Genomic DNA, 17,382 nt, shown 5'->3' on the forward strand with positions numbered 1-17,382 from the left:
TCTCCCCCTCTCCCCAAGACCGCTCCATTCTCTCTCTCTCTCCCTGTTGCCAAGACCGCTCCATTCTCATTCTCTCCCCTCTCGCCAAGACCGCTCCATTCTCTCTGTCTCCCCTCTCGCCAAACTGCTGCATTCTCTCTCTATCTCCAAGACTACTCCTCTCTCTCTCCCCCTCTCCCCAAGTCCGCTCCATTCTCTCTCTCTTTCCTTCTCGCCAAGACCGCTCCTTTGTCATTCTCTCCCCTCTCGCCAAGACCACTCCATTCTCTCTCTCTCACCCTCTCTCACCAAGACTGCTCCTCTCTCTCTCTCCAAGATTGCTCCATTCTCTCTCCCTCTCCCTCTCTTTCTCTCTCTCCAAGACTGCTCCATTCTCATTCTCTCCCCTCTCGCCAAGACCGCTCCATTCTCTCTCTCTCACCCTCTCTCACCAAGACTGCTCCTCTCTCTCTCTCTCTCTCTCGCCAAGACCGCTCCATTCTCTCTCTCTCTCTCTCTCGCCAAGACTGCTGCATTCTCTCTCTCCCCCTCTCCCTCTCCCCAAGACCGCTCCATTCTCTCCGTCTCTCTCTCTCTCTCTCTCTCTCCCTCTCGCCAAGACTGCTCCATTCTCTCTCCCCCCCCCCCAGACTGCCCCATTTTGGGAGAGGTGGAAAGGAAGAACAATGCATTTTGTTATGTATTTTGTACAAGTTGCATTGTATGTATTTTATTAAAAATTTTAAATCAATTTATTTTATTTTAATTTAAATTAATTCTTCCCAGCCAGAAGTTCAAAAGTTAAATTTTAATTACATTCATTTTAATTAAATTCATTTTAATTTGATTTGATTAATTGATTGATATTAGGTGTTAATTTAATAATCAGTGACTTTGGCCCCCATGAGCCATATCATGGTCATTTGCGACACACCAGGTCATTTGAGTTGTGCAGGCCTACCATAGAGATTTGAATGGGTGATCAATGTATTGAGAGCCCTGTTGTCACCTGATTGGCCCTGTCTCAGAGCAGGTGGGAGGAGCAACCCAGCATCAATAGATACACTCCCCCATTGAGGGAGAATTGAGCCAATGTAGTCATTTTGCAGCCAATCTTGGGGAATAAGGCGGGCACCCATCTTTTGGGAATTTCTTCTTTTTTGTTTCTTTTTAGCTTCTCTCTGCTTGTGCAATGGCAGGATAGATGCAGCTCTGGTTACGCAGATGAAGAGCAGTTGACCCGAAGGCGGTTTCCAATTTCTTACCGCAACTTTGCTGCACTCCGGCATCCATTTTGCCACCTCAATTAGTATCCGGAAGCACAGAATATTGTTGTTGTCTCCATTATTTCTGTAGTATCATCTGGCCTGTCACCATTCCTGTTGCCATTCGGACTAGGCTCATCATTTGGTGGCTTAGAGGGTGATGATGCTATTTTTTGTATCTCTGGATCGCTTGAAGAAGGATCAGTTCCTGTTGTAATGGTTTCTCTGACTGTAGTGGTTGTTTCTGGTTTGTCATTTTTATCATCACCAACAGGGTTGTGTGTGCCATTTGCTGGATCGGTCTGTATGGTTATCGTCTCTGTAACTGTTGTGGTCCCTTCAGGTCTGTCATTTTTATCATTACTTTCAGGTTTGGGTGTACCACTTCTTAGATCAGTGTCTGTTATTATTGTTTCTGTTATTACTGTCTCTCTGACTGTTGTGGTCTCTGCAGGTCTGTCATTTTTGTAATCACTTTCAGGGCAGGTCTCTGTTATGATTGTCTCTGTGACTGTGGTAGTCCCTTCTGGCCTGACACTTTTATCGTCACCAACAGGGCTAGGTGTGTCATTTGCTGGATCAGTCTCTGTTATGCTTCTCTCTGTGACTGTGGTAGTCCCTTCTGGCCTGTCGCTTTTATCATCACCAACAGGGCTAGGTGTGCCATTTTCTGGATCAGTCTCTGTTATGATTGTCTCTGTGACTATAGTAGTCCTTTCTGATTTGTCACTTTTATTACCACCATCAGGATTGGTTGTGTCACCTGGATCAGTCTGTGTTGTTTCTGTGACTCTAGTAGTCCCTTCTGGTTTGTCACTTTTGTTAGTGTCCTCAGGATTGGATGTGTCACCTAGATCAGTTGGTGTTGTCCCCATGACTATGGTACTGCTTTCTGGCTTTTGGTTTTTATCAGCATCATCAGGAGTAAATGTGTCACTTGGGAGATCAGTCTGTATTTTTGTCTTTGCAACTATAGTAGTTCCTTCTGGCTTGTCACTTTTATCATCTCCATCAGTCTGTGTTGTTGTTGTCTCTGTGAGTACTGCTGTAGTGCTGCTTCCTGGTTTTTTATTTTTATCATCACCATCAGGAGTAGGTATGTCACTTGAGAGATCAGTCTGTATTATTGTCTCTACGATTGTAGTAGTTGCTTTTGGTATGTCATTTTTAACATCACTGTCAGGGCTTGATGTGCTACTTGTTGGATCTGACTGTGTTATACTCTGTGTATAGAAGTTGTCCCTTCTGGTGTGTTACTATCACTGCCAAGTCTGCGTGAATCATTTGTTGGATCAGTCTGTGTTACTCTTGTCTCTGTGACTGTTGTGCTACTTCCTGGCTTGTCATTTGTATAACTGCCATCAAGCCTGTCTGTGTTGCTTGTTGGCTCAGTCTGTGTCATTGTTGATGCTCTGACTGTAGTACTACTTTCTGGTTTGTAATTTTTATCATCACCATCAGGATTGGCTGTGTCTCTTGTTGGATCAGTCTCTATTATTGTCACTGTACTACTCTGTTCTGGACTCACACTTCCGAAATCAACCTCAGGCTGAGGTGTACCTCTTAGCAGAACATCAGGAATGAGATCTGAATTATCTAGAGTTACAAGTTGCTCTGGCTTGTTCGTTGGTTCCTGACTTTGATCAATTTCTCTGATGGTCCGAGATGTAATTGCTGATTCTATTGTGTTTGTAGTATCTCTAGAATTTGGGCTTGATGGAGTCATGGTCTCTTTTTTTGAGCTATCGGCTACGGTTGGCAGCAATTCAGTTGGCATCCCCTCAGTAACAGCAGTTGCACTAGAATCTTTTTGATTTTCTGAAGTTTCCATTTCACCAACTGTCATTTTTTCTTTGATTCTGGTAACAGATCTCTCTTTAGAGTTTTCTGTCTCTTGATTATGCTCTGCGGTTGACTCTTTAATCTCTTTCTCAATACTTGTAGTTGTATCTGTGAGAGGTGTAGTTGCCTTTTCTCTATCAGCTGAAGTGATAACTGTGGCATCAACAGTACTACTGTCTTTTTTATCATCCATACCTGGCTCCTGATTAATGGCTGTTGATTCTCTTCTTTCCACAGATGTTGTTTCCTTATCTGCAGTGGTTGCTTCTTTGGAATCTGCAGTTGCATCGGATTTATCAGTTATTAGAGTCCCTGTGGTTGTAATATCTGCTGTCTGTATTGGACTTGCAGTGCCTAAATTACTATTTGTGTCTTTAGTGTCTATTATTGTAGTCTCTTTATTTGCAGCTGTGATATCACTTTTATCAATTTCATTTGTTGCTTCACTTTTTTCCATTCTTGTTACAGCCTGGCTGTTTGCATTGGTTGTGTCTCTGTCGGCTGTTGAAGTTGCTTCCATAGCTACAGTAGTAGTGTCTCTTTTGGATATTGTCGTTGTCCCTTTAGCTGGAGTAGTTGTGGTTTTCATAGCAGCCGTACCTGTGACTTTAGCCACAGTAGAAGTCAGTATATTACTAATACTTGAAGAAGTGTGAGGTTGGAAGCTAGTATTTGGCCTCAATGGTTTTGTGGTAGTAATGCTGAAGGATGTGGTTACTTTTTTGGATTGGGGAGAAGGGGTTTGGATAATATGGTCTTCAAAGAAGTTGATTCAATACTTTTATTTCCTTTGGTTGTACGCTCCGTGTCAGGTTGATTTGCAGTTGTAGAAGGCTCTCTTGTTGTGGTCATAGTTGAAGGCAGCCTTGTTGTGGTCATAGTAGAAGCTGACATTGTAACAGCAGTAGAAGGCAGCTGCATTGCAGTCATACTAGGAGTTGCCACAGCTTTGGTTGTAGTAGGAGTTTGCTTTATGGTGGTCATAGTAGAAGACTGCCTTGTTGTGGTGGAAGGTTTCTTCACTGTGGTTGTAGTAGAAGGCTGTTTCGTTGTAACTGTAGTAGAAGCCTGCTTTGTTGTGGTTGTAGTAGAAGGCTGCCTTGTTGTACTAGAAGGTTGACTTGTAGTAGAAGTTGTGGTAGTTGTGGTAGCTACTGTTGTCACTACATTGTCTACCCTACTGCCATCCTCCTCCGAAATCACTCTTACAGCTTTGGATGATGACTTTGATGATTTTTTAGCTGAGAGAGAGAGAGAGAGAGAGAGAGATCTGATTGTTGTGTGAATATAACCGGTAATGCATTTTTTCATGCTTTTGAGAGAGAAAATACAGCTTGGTGGCCTTGGCTTCTATGGTTCTTAAATAGTGGTAACAGAAATTAATATATATTTATATAAACACAGATATACTAATGCAGAACTGGACAAAATAATAGTAGTTGATATATAACCAACCTGCTGCTTCTGCTCTGCTACAAAGCTGTCTCATTGTACTTCAGGGCAGGGGGTGGGAAATGAATGTAAACAAAATTTGCAGCAGTTACATCCGAATTTGGATGGGAGAGTAATGGTGGTGCGGCTACGTTACATGTGAATGATGCACAGTATGTTGGATGTGCACATGGAAGAACAAGGTTTGTTATGAATGATGAACCTCAACCTCACAGGGGCTATTTTGATGGTAACTGTGATGCAAAATTCTTTGTACGTTAGGAGCATAACCTAGCCACAATTAAACATTTTCAAGTCCTATCAGTTTTAGTAAAGTGTGCTGTCGAGTTGGTGTTGACTCCTGGCGACCACAGAGCCAGGACCGGATTAACATAGTAGCAAATGTAGCATTTCCAATTTCTTACCGCAACTTTGCTGCACTCCAGAATCCATTTTGCCACCTCAGTTAGTATCCGGCAGCACGGAATATTGCCTACCAGTGCTCCTGGGACTTGCTGCAAATTGAAAGACAAGAGAAGCTGTCAAATCCCACAGACCAGGCATGTTAAGCTTCTACACTAGGAGGAGCGCTTTCTTCTCCAGTGATCCTCTGGAGAGGTCCAGCTTGGCATTCATTTCCCACCGGACGTTAACTTGGCTGCTTTGGGAAGCAGGGCCTTCTCTTTGGTGGAACCTTCCTTGTAGAACCTCTTCCCAACAGAGGCCTGCTTTTCAGAAAGCTGGCCAATGCCTTTTCATTTTCCACCAAGTGTTTACTTTCCACCAAGTCCATTACAGTTTATGTTTAGGTTCAGCACTGATGAACCTCTACACACCAGTTGTAAATAATTTACTCGTAATAAATCCAATTTTCTACAGAGGGACTTACATTCAGGTAATATGTTTAGAAGGATTGTAAGATTATAGCATCTGGATTTCTTCTTGATTTCTTCTTCCAGACAAAGTTAAGCAATTTTAGTCACCTCACCATCCTAAATTTAAATAACTCAAAGCTGCTTCATTTTGCCTAGACCTAGTTTGCCCCTAATGCTGTGATGGGCACTTCTTAAATGCTGCATCCAAACATGTAGAGTTCAGCATTCCACTAAGCTCACACACAACACACACACACACACACACACACACAATCACATCTCCATGAGCAACCCAATGCTGTGCCTGTCTACTCAGAAGTAAGTGCCACTGGGTTCAGGCGGCTTGCTTCCAAGTCAAGGAGCATAGAATTGCAGCCTTACAGTAGACAGCTCAATCAATGGCTACTAGTCTGAGGGCTTTAGGCCACCTTCAGCCTCAGAGGCAAGGAAGGTGCAATTATAATTTGTTAATTAAAAGATTAATGAGCTTGACTTGTATTTTTGAGTTGATATTATGGTAAAGTTATCTGAAAGATGGGTGTCAGATTTTTGGACAGGGGTGCAATTTCAGTGCTAGCCCTAGGTGCTATTTTCCCTAGATACACCCCTGCTAAAAGGTAGTTCAGGAGACTTGAAGGAGACTAGGCTCAGGAGACTTCAACCTAGTCTCCTGGATCCAGATCCAACTCTCTGTTCCCACATTATGTCTTAAATAAGTACCTGCCTAAATGGAGGCCAGCTATGCTTCAGCATCTTGAGTTACCACAGTAGCTGTGATACAAAAAATGACTGGCCATGCAGACAAGCTCTTCATTCACACAGCTAGTTGTGCAGAGGTACCATGTGGGCAACAGAAGTCAGACAGATGGTTATCCTGTGGGCTCATTTGCTTCTTTCAGGCTACCCCTCTCCCCCGCTAGCTTCTCTCCAGAGCCTGAAATTCCTGGGGATGTTTTTTTACTGACCCCTAGAGGGAGTATTTCTACATTAACCCTCATAGTCAGCATCTCCAGAAAGCAGTCATAGGTATCCTTTATTTATTTATTTGACTAACATATTTTTATACCACCCAAAACTTACGTCTGTTTAGTTTTATATGTCAATAAATTCCCTAGAACTTCAGTCCCTCTCACCTCAAGGTAGATGTCCAGTCCTATTTCAGGCAAACCCGTCAAGTGTTTGACTTAAAAAATAGCACCAATATAATGTACTAAGGCTGGGGTTGACCATGAACATTTAGCGATGAGTATCCTGCAGTGTGAAACCAGAGCTCATGAATGAGGGAAGAGGCACAAGTGTCAGCAGCACAAGAAAAGCTCTTGCACTCTTAGGTCCCGCTCATCTCTCCCCGTTGGGAAACCACAGTGTTCTTCATCTTACATCACCAAAATGGACAGTCTGTGGCTGAAGCCTTCTGGCCTGCCAAAGTGGTCCAGGTATTCCCCCAGACTCTCCTCCTCTATGCCAACAGTCCTAAGGAGGAGGTTCAGAGTTTCCAGGCTCTCTCTAGAAGCAAGGCAAGGCCAGCATTACCAGGAGAGATCAGGGCTACAGATTCAGAGGTATAGAAGTGCCACTGAAAGGACCCCTTCTGTTTAAAAAGGTTGGGAACCTCTGGCCTAACAAATGTACCCCGTCTGCTGCAAACCTACAGCTCAGGTACCACATAGAGATTGTGAGTGCGTCTTGTGTACACAAGTCAATATTACAGTCATGAGAGAGTCTACTCCGCTCACTGTCTTACATTCAGACTAAGTTACTCATGAGTATTTCCACTGAAATTAACAGGACAAGTAAACTTCAATAAGTAAAACAAGGATAAGTAAACTTGTCCCATTGGAGAGACAGTGGAGAGCCTGTCTCATAACTAACATTTAAGTGTGTGCGCACATATATACATAAAAACATGAATTGTGTTTTTAATAAACATAAAATCATAATTTCGTAAAAACATGTCAGTGAGGACATGTCAGCTGGGGAACAAATCATGTATCTGCAGCATGGGGAGGCAGAAGTACCCTAGGGGTACTACTTGTAGTATCCCCTTTGAGGAACCCCACTACTGGAAAACCTTATCATTTGTGCAGTAGAGGATCAGAGATGTCTATTCAACCTAATCTTGATCGTGAGGTATGGTTTTTTGTTTGGATGGAGAGGGCTGGCCTGGGTTCAGTTCCCAAAGAAGCCCATGTTCTGGAGGAAAGGGAGGCTGGGCCCTTTGGGGGAGGGTGTTCTAGCTCTGTGGCAAAGCACATCCTTTGCAAGCGTGATGGGCCAGCTTCAGCCTCTGGTGTCCACCGTTAAAAGGTTGGCAGGACTGTGAGACAGCCCCTTTCTTGAGGCCCTGGAGTGTCGCTGACAATACTGAGCTAGAACGACCAATGGCTGACTCCGTCTAAGGGAGCAGCAGCAGCAACAACAACAGTAATAGCAGCAGCAGCCCTTTGCTCTGTGCTGTTGGAGACGCAGATTCAGTGGCATCGCCTGTGTGTACCTTCTCTCCTAGTGACCACTAGGGACATGAGGAGTAGAGATAGCGAGGAAGACTCTGCAATCTTCCTTTTTCATTGTTTCTCCCTCTGCTCCAGCAGTTTTTGATTGGGAGACAGATACGCTTCCCCTCTCTACTCTGCACCATGAAGACAGAAAGCTCAGGGACACAGGCATTTCTCTCCAAGTATGTAACTTCCCAAATCAATCTCACTCGCTTTTGAACCTGAAATGTCCGTCTCAATACTCCTGAATGGGCTTACTCTTCTCACACACACATGCTCTGCTAAAACGGGAGTGAACTAAACCTCTCCCCTCCAACATATGCATACAAAAGTACTATGACAGAGGGCAGGGAGCACAGGAGCAGGCAATCCCCCCACTACAGGATGGTTATATAGGAAAAGCTTGATTCTGCAGAAGGTTCCTAATGTATATAGTACATTCCACTCCCGTCCACATGCACACAACGTTCATGGGATTAACCAAGTGAAAAGAGGCAACGGACGTCCCTTTGACCCACTCAGGGCCTTCCCACTTGGCCCCCATCCCAGCCCCTGATCCCAAGATCCCGAAATCCTTCTGTGTGTGCTTCACCTTCTTTCTCCTAGACTGGGATGCAGGCCAAGTTTTCTTCCACCCTCTACTCCCCAGAAGCAGCAGCAGGAAGTCAGGCAGAACTTTCCCTTATGTTCCCTTATGTTCTGCAGCTGCCCCTTCCTGTGTGTGAGCCAAGTCAAGGCCAAGGCCAATGGGAGTGAGCACACGAGATTCACAAAGAGAGGGCACTGCTGAGGTTGTGCCCACTTGGTAGGAGGGTCTTCATCTCTGTCTGTCCCGTGTGGGAACAACGAGTCTGTGAGAGAGCAGAGCAGAGCAGAGCTTGCAACTGTAGGCCCCTTCCCATTAATTCACACAGGCCACAGTCCATTGGAAAGTTTCCCTCCCAGGCCCCAGGGAAATGAATGGGTGTGTGAGAACAAAGTAATGGTCTTTATCGCAGTTCCCCTTCTTCTCAATGCGAGTTGTATAGAATTCACCAGAGAGAACTGGGCCCAGTGGGTCAGAGGGGTCTGCAGTTCTCACACAGCCACTCTTCAAAATCTGCCCCCCCCCCACACACACACACAGAAACTCATTTTGCTTTTTACACCTCTCTTATGTGGTGGGGACAATTCCATGTGTATGCACAAGGAATTGCCAACACCACATCTAACTTTCCTCCAAGAACAAAACAAATCTATTGGCTGGATCACACTGTCTCCAATGTGATTACAACAATGAGAACTGAAAGCAGGAGTCGAAGACCCAAACTAAGCAGCTTGTGCTTGTTTCTCTGCTCCAGAGGACTGAAGCCCATCACATTCAGGTTTCCTTTCTCATCTTGAGGCAGCAAGAGGAAATGGTAACATTGCAAAAAGACGGCTCGTGCAAATAAGTCACGAGATATGCCAGGTTTTTAAAACCTCCTTCTCCCCCACAATTCATCTGTCCCATTCAGCTCAGGGGGTCTGCACTGGAGTGCACGGTGTGGACTCCCATGTGGACTGTATTTGGCAGCCAAATTCTAAAGAATACAAACCTATCAAAATGTTACGTGGGTGCAGATCTTGGTGGCCAAATCCAAACGTATGCAGCTCTTGCACTGCCTGAAAGACTGTTGGAAGAATATCTTCACTCTTCAGAGTTGCATGATTTGATGTCTTCAAGTACTCCTCAAGATTCTTCTCACACAAGGAGAGGCAAATGTAGAGACAGGCATTTTCTTCTTCCGACCCATAGAACTTTACCAGATATTTGCTGGTAGTACGGCATTTTTCAAGGCAGGTTTTCTCACACTTGGCATTTGCTGATTCACTCTTGAATATCTTCACAGCCACTTCTTTTTCATCATAAAATCCCAGGTAGACACCACCCTGAGAGGTTTCCAGGAACCTGAAATCACAATTTGCTTTGTAGATCCTGAGTTTTCCGATAGCAACGCAGCTTTTCCCATAGAGCTCCTGGAGCTTGGGTCCCCAGTGTTTGCTGACTGGGGTCCAGTGTTTCTGGGGCTGACTTGAACTAGCCATGGCACCATATTGCTGAAGCAGTTTCACCATCTCAAGGTGATAAGTTCTACATGCAATTCCAATGGGGTACCCAATGTCTGTCCTCGCCCCCTTTTCACACAATGTCTTTGCTATGTCCCAGTTTTTCTTCTCAGTGGCGACCATTAGTGCTGTTCTTCCATTTTTGTCAGCAGCATTGATGTCAACTTGCTCTTTTTCCAACAGAGCCTTCACCAGCTTTTGGCTCTGGTTTTCAACTGCCAAAATCAGGGTAGTTCTTTCTGATGCATCTTTCTTGTTCACAACAGCCCCATGTTGTAAGAGGAAAAGGGCGATGGCCTCTTTGTCCTGGTCCCAGTTCTTATTTTTAGTCATGGACAGAGCATGGACTAATGCATTCCTATCCTTATTGTCACAGATGTTCACATCAGCTTCCATTTCTTCTACCAGGGCTTTGACGACAGCAACATGGCCATTCTCTGCAGCATCCATCAGGGCTGTTCTGCCGCCTCTATTCAGGGCCCTTTTCTCCTTATCCACTACTCTGGCGAAATTGACATCTGCCCCACAGCCAGACAGGAATTTCAGGGCTTCCTCTTTCCCATGCCAAGCAGCCTCCATCAATGCTGTGAAGCCATTGAAGTCATACTCATTGATTCTTTCTCTGGAGTCAAGCAAGAGCTCCAGAAGCCTCACGTTGCCTGTTATCCCTGCTGTGATAAAAGGAGTAGCTCCATTATCCTTTCTAGCACGTGGATCAGCCCCCTTTTCAAGAAGAAAGGAGACAATTTCCTCCTTGTTGTCACAAACTGCACAATGGAGAGCTGTGAAGCCATGATTATTCACTTTAGAATTGATATCTACACCGTCTTCCAACAGTTTCTGGATGCCCTCAATTGAGCCATTTTGTACGACATTATAGAGTGCTTCTGCAGCCATTTCCCTGGAGGACAGATACCTCAGTTCTCCTGATGGTGGCAATTCTACTGGCTTTCCAAAAAGTCCAACTATGTTTCTAGTACAAGAAAAATATTTGAATGGCTATGGTGACATCAGGTGTTGGGATTAATGGTAGAGTTATTGACATCACAGCACATATGGAGTTGTGCTGCCATAGGGCTGAACGCAACACACAGTGATTTCAGGTGTTTTTGGCTGCATGGGCTCAAATAACAAAAACAATTAAGAGAGAATTTGGTGTCTTGGATCACAAAGTTGCATGTGTAAAACTGAGTCCAAAGTCTTCTTTCTTCATATATGTTCCATCGGTATAGCAAAGAGAGAAAACATCCTGATGAGTAAGTATGAAGAATGTCTATCACTAGCCAAGATAGTGAAACAGAACCTCCATTTTTAGTTGCACTATACCTCTGCATACCAAATACTGGAGACAAGCAACAAGGAAGGAATTTTGCCTCCATGCTCTGCCTGAAGGCTTCCTGGAAACATGGGTGTCTGCAGGACTTTTTCTGGCAGTGGGGGGAGGCAAAGTCAGAAATCCAATACCACCACCCCACTCCTTGGGTATATGCTGCTGCTGCTGCTGCTGCTGCTGCTGCTACTACTACTACTACTACTACTACTACTACTTATATACCACTTTTCAACAAAAGTTCTCAGAGCGGGTTATGTAGGAAAATAATAAATAAATAAGATTGTTCCCTGTCCCCAAAGGGCTCACAATCTAAAAATAAACATGTTAGACACCAGCAACAACCACTGGAAAGATGCTGTGCTAGGGTTGGAGAGGGCCAGTTGCTCTCCCCCTGCTTAATATCTGCCACTTTGAAAAGGCGCCTCTTTGCTCAGTTAGCAGTTAGATAATTAAAGCCAATGTGCCACTGAAGTCAATGGGAAGTGGCTCATTGGAAGGGTGTGTGTGTGTGTGTGTGTGTGTGTGCGCGCGCGCACCCTCTTGCCCCCAGCCCCAGACACCCATGCCTGGAGGAAGCATTTGCCTCAGTCTGTCACAGAATTTGAGAATTTGTGTATGCAGGACAGGCCCTTCTCAGTTATTGCCCCCAGACTTTTGAATGTTCTCCCAGTGGGCATTTGCTCCTCAGTCTCCATCAAAAGTTTTTAGAAAGCAAGTAAAATCTTGACTTTTTTACCCAGGTTTTTATATGAATGTTTTTATTTTTTGCTGCTGCTCTGTATTTTATGGTCTAATTGTGCAAGTTTTTTAAAAAACTTCTAATTAGATTTGTATTTTTATATTCCAGTTTAGTATTTGTATTGTGTAACTGTTATGTAGTGTTATATGGATTTGAATATTTTGTAAACCGCCTCGAGATGGTTTTAATGAAAGGTGATATAAAAATCTATCTATCTATCTATCTATCTATCTATCTATCTATCTATCTATCTATCAATAAAATGAGGGATAGCAGTTGGGGACTTTTCCTTGACACCAGTGGGACTGCCAACCTCAAAAGCTGAACAGCTTGGAAGGGTGAGATTACTGGCAGATACCCTGACCCCTTTAAAGGACTGGCTATGGCTCAGATTTGTGCTAATCTACTGCTCGGAGCCAGGGTGTGATTGCCCATCTTGGGTCTGGGAGCTGGAATTCAGGCCTGTTGCAGTTAGATTTAATTCGAGTTTGGTTTATTCAGTAAAGTTGTGGCCCATTTGAACCCAAGTCATATCTTGGGTGGTGTAGAGGTAGACTTACATGTGGTGTGAAAAACAGAAGGGGAACATCACTTCCCACTCCCTAAATAACACCCTGGCTCACAATTAACTGTGCAAATATTATTCACACACACACACACACACACACACACACACACACACACACACACAGAACCTACATTCCCTCCATGGATTTATATATCAAACTCAGGTAGTTGAACATCTACCAGTTTGGAAGCAAACCAGGGCCAGCACAACATTAGGCATTGGTTTCTACACACATGAGAAACCCCATAGTTATATAGAAATACACGTATTTGTAAATTAAAAGAAAAAGTGAAAAATTTATAAGAGAAACTAGCCTGTTAACATTTGACCATGATCAGTAGCCCTCAGGAGCCATGAAATGTTGAAGGTGTCTGTTGGAAAACAACAGTAGCAGAATACTGGTGGTGGGGGTGGGGAAAGTGAATTGGCCTGTTAACAACTTATTGTATTCTGGAGATGGGCATTAGGGTCTGGCATATGCAAAATTTGCTGCAGATCTCACTTGTGTAGTTATGGTGGTGTTGTTCAGCCTTATTACAAGAATAAAGAAATAAACATACCTTTGTACAATAAGGGTGTGGCAATCTTGTCTGGTTGAACATACTCTCTGGTTATATTAGGAGTTCTCTCAGGAGATCTTGTTGTGGAATATATTGTAGTTGGGTAATAGATCACTCTTCTTTTTGTAGTTGTAAGTGTGGCGGGCAAAGTGGAGGTATACTGTGTAGTCTTATCAACTGTAGAAGTTGGGGTGCTCAGAGGTTTGGATGTCACCGAGGAAGTTGTCGTCACCTGTGTTACTGTAGTATTTGTATTCTTGTTAGTTGGATTTTCTGTGGTGGGTTCATCTGAAACAAGGTCAATTTTTGTATTAGTTGTAACATCACGTGTGTTTGTTTCTGGTTGTTCAGTTGTATTTTACTGGGTGGTGGTGGTGGTAGTAGTAGTAGTAGTTATCCATGTAACTTTAGTGATAACTTCTGTCTTGCCATTTTTATCACCGTCCTTTGGGTTTGATTCTGTTGTGGTTGTGGTTGTTTTTGTGACTGTAGTGACGCTGTCTGGTCTGTCACTTTCATCAGGATTAGGGGAATCGTTTTGATTGGGATTTGGTGTATTAGTTTCTGTGATTATTGTTGTTGTCTCCATTATTTCTGTAGTATCATCTGGCCTGTCACCATTCCTGTTGCCATTCGGACTAGGCTCATCATTTGGTGGCTTAGAGGGTGATGATGCTATTTTTTGTATCTCTGGATCGCTTGAAGAAGGATCAGTTCCTGTTGTAATGGTTTCTCTGACTGTAGTGGTTGTTTCTGGTTTGTCATTTTTATCATCACCAACAGGGTTGTGTGTGCCATTTGCTGGATCGGTCTGTATGGTTATCGTCTCTGTAACTGTTGTGGTCCCTTCAGGTCTGTCATTTTTATCATTACTTTCAGGTTTGGGTGTACCACTTCTTAGATCAGTGTCTGTTATTATTGTTTCTGTTATTACTGTCTCTCTGACTGTTGTGGTCTCTGCAGGTCTGTCATTTTTGTAATCACTTTCAGGGCAGGTCTCTGTTATGATTGTCTCTGTGACTGTGGTAGTCCCTTCTGGCCTGACACTTTTATCGTCACCAACAGGGCTAGGTGTGTCATTTGCTGGATCAGTCTCTGTTATGCTTCTCTCTGTGACTGTGGTAGTCCCTTCTGGCCTGTCGCTTTTATCATCACCAACAGGGCTAGGTGTGCCATTTTCTGGATCAGTCTCTGTTATGATTGTCTCTGTGACTGTAGTAGTCCTTTCTGATTTGTCACTTTTATTACCACCATCAGGATTGGTTGTGTCACCTGGATCAGTCTGTGTTGTTTCTGTGACTCTAGTAGTCCCTTCTGGTTTGTCACTTTTGTTAGTGTCCTCAGGATTGGATGTGTCACCTAGATCAGTTGGTGTTGTCCCCATGACTATGGTACTGCTTTCTGGCTTTTGGTTTTTATCAGCATCATCAGGAGTAAATGTGTCACTTGGGAGATCAGTCTGTATTTTTGTCTTTGCAACTATAGTAGTTCCTTCTGGCTTGTCACTTTTATCATCTCCATCAGTCTGTGTTGTTGTTGTCTCTGTGAGTACTGCTGTAGTGCTGCTTCCTGGTTTTTTATTTTTATCATCACCATCAGGAGTAGGTATGTCACTTGAGAGATCAGTCTGTATTATTGTCTCTGCGATTGTAGTAGTTGCCTTTGGTATGTCATTTTTAACATCACTGTCAGGGCTTGATGTGCTACTTGTTGGATCTGACTGTGTTATACTCTGTGTATAGAAGTTGTCCCTTCTGGTGTGTTACTATCACTGCCAAGTCTGCGTGAATCATTTGTTGGATCAGTCTGTGTTACTCTTGTCTCTGTGACTGTTGTGCTACTTCCTGGCTTGTCATTTGTATAACTGCCATCAAGCCTGTCTGTGTTGCTTGTTGGCTCAGTCTGTGTCATTGTTGATGCTCTGACTGTAGTACTACTTTCTGGTTTGTAATTTTTATCATCACCATCAGGATTGGCTGTGTCTCTTGTTGGATCAGTCTCTATTATTGTCTCTGTCACTGTACTACTCTGTTCTGGTCTCACACTTCCAAAATCAACCTCAGGCTGAGGTGTACCTCTTAGCAGAACATCAGGAATGAGATCTGAATTATCTAGAGTTACAAGTTGCTCTGGCTTGTTCGTTGGTTCCTGACTTTGATCAATTTCTCTGATGGTCCGAGATGTAATTGCTGATTCTATTGTGTTTGTAGTATCTCTAGAATTTGGGCTTGATGGAGTCATGGTCTCTTTTTTTGAGCTATCGGCTACAGTTGGCAGCAATTCAGTTGGCATCCCCTCATTAACAGCAGTTGCACTAGAATCTTTTTGATTTTCTGAAGTTTCCATTTCACCAACTGTCATTTTTTCTTTGATTCTGGTAACAGATCTCTCTTTAGAGTTTTCTGTCTCTTGATTATGCTCTGCGGTTGACTCTTTAATCTCTTTCTCAATACTTGTAGTTGTATCTGTGAGAGGTGTAGTTGCCTTTTCTCTATCAGCTGAAGTGATGACTTTGGCATCAACAGTACTACTGTCTTTTTTATCATCCATACCTGGCTCCTGATTAATGGCTGTTGATTCTCTTCTTTCCACAGATGTTGTTTCCTTATCTGCAGTGGTTGCTTCTTTGGAATCTGCAGTTGCATCGGATTTATCAGTTATTAGAGTCCCTGTAGTTGTAATATCTGCTGCCTGTATTGGACTTGCAGTGCCTAAATTACTATTTGTGTCTTTAGTGTCTATTATTGTAGTCTCTTTATTTGCAGCTGTGATATCGCTTTTATCAATTTCATTTGTTGCTTCACTTTTTTCCATTCTTGTTACAGCCTGGCTGTTTGCATTGGTTGTGTCTCTGTCGGCTGTTGAAGTTGCTTCCATAGCTACAGTAGTAGTGTCTCTTTTGGATATTGTTGTTGTCCCTTTAGCTGGAGTAGTTGTGGTTTTCATAGCAGCCATACCTGTGACTTTAGCCACAGTAGAAGTCAGTATATTACTAATACTTGAAGAAGTGTGAGGTGGCAAGCTAGTATTTGGCCTCAATGGTTTTGTGGTAGTAATGCTGAAGGATGTGGTTACTTTTTTGGATTGGGGAGAAGGGGTTTGGATAATATGGTCTTCAAAGAAGTTGATTCAATACTTTTATTTCCTTTGGTTGTACGCTCCGTGTCAGGTTGATTTGCAGTTGTAGAAGGCTCTCTTGTTGTGGTCATAGTTGAAGGCAGCCTTGTTGTGGTCATAGTAGAAGCTGACATTGTAACAGCAGTAGAAGGCAGCTGCATTGCAGTCATACTAGGAGTTGCCACAGCTTTGGTTGTAGTAGGAGTTTGCTTTATGGTGGTCATAGTAGAAGACTGCCTTGTTGTGGTGGAAGGTTTCTTCACTGTGGTTGTAGTAGAAGGCTGTTTCCTTGTAACTGTAGTAGAAGCCTGCTTTGTCGTGGTTGTAGTAGAAGGCTGCCTTGTTGTACTAGAAGGTTGACTTGTAGTAGAAGTTGTGATAGCTGTGGTAGCTACTGTTGTCACTGCATTGTCTACCCCACTGCCATCCTCCTCCGAAATCACTCTTACAGCTTTGGATTTTACAGCTTTGGATGATGACTTTGATGATTTTCGAGCTGAGAGAGAGAGAGAGAGAGAGAGAGAGAGAGAGAGAGAGAGAGATCTGATTGTTGTGTGAATATAACCGGTAATGCATTTTTTCATGCTTTTGAGAGAGAAAATACAGCTTGGTGGCCTTGGCTTCTATGGTTCTTAAATAGTGGTAACAGAAATTAATATATATTTATATAAACACAGATATACTAATGCAGAACTGGACAAAATAATAGTAGTTGATATATAGCCAACCTGCTGCTTCTGCTCTGCTACAAAGCTGTCTCATTGTACTTCAGGGCAGGGGGTGGGAAATGAATGTAAACAAAATTTGCAGCAGTTACACCCGAATTTGGATGGGAGAGTAATGGTGGTGCGGCTACGTTACATGTGAATGATGCACAGTATGTTGGATGTGCACATGGAAGAACAAGGTTTGTTATGAATGATGAACCTCAACCTCACAGGGGCTATTTTGATGGTAACTGTGATGCAAAATTCTTTGTACGTTAGGAGCATAACCCAGCCACAATTAAACATTTTCAAGTCCTATCAGTTTTAGTAAAGTGTGCCGTCGAGTCGGTGTCGACTCCTGGCGACCACAGAGCCAGGACAGG

The 17,382-nt window shown here is 43.4% G+C and overlaps 1 protein-coding gene across 2 annotated transcripts; it reads right to left on the reverse strand.

The window, feature by feature from the left end:
* Window positions 1-1,550: 1,550 nt before the first annotated feature.
* LOC128353043 (2-5A-dependent ribonuclease-like) lies at window positions 1,551-16,241 on the reverse strand. Of its 2 annotated transcripts, none has more exons than XR_008320791.1 (3): window positions 13,176-16,241; window positions 4,943-5,032; window positions 1,551-4,327 (listed from the first exon to the last, which is right to left on the reverse strand). XR_008320791.1 is itself a non-coding variant. In XM_053313712.1 (3 exons), the coding sequence occupies exons 1-2, from the start codon at window positions 10,870-10,872 to the stop codon at window positions 4,980-4,982; spliced, it is 1,461 nt and encodes a 486-aa protein (XP_053169687.1). In that variant the 5' UTR covers window positions 10,873-10,944; the 3' UTR covers window positions 1,551-4,327; window positions 4,943-4,979. The 2 variants fall into 2 exon arrangements, 1 of the variants encoding a protein (XP_053169687.1); XM_053313712.1 differs by lacking the exon at window positions 13,176-16,241 and adding an exon at window positions 9,465-10,944.
* Window positions 16,242-17,382: the final 1,141 nt, after the last annotated feature.

Source organism: Hemicordylus capensis, chromosome 4 (assembly GCF_027244095.1).
Source record: "Hemicordylus capensis ecotype Gifberg chromosome 4, rHemCap1.1.pri, whole genome shotgun sequence".
NCBI lineage: Eukaryota > Metazoa > Chordata > Lepidosauria > Squamata > Cordylidae > Hemicordylus > Hemicordylus capensis.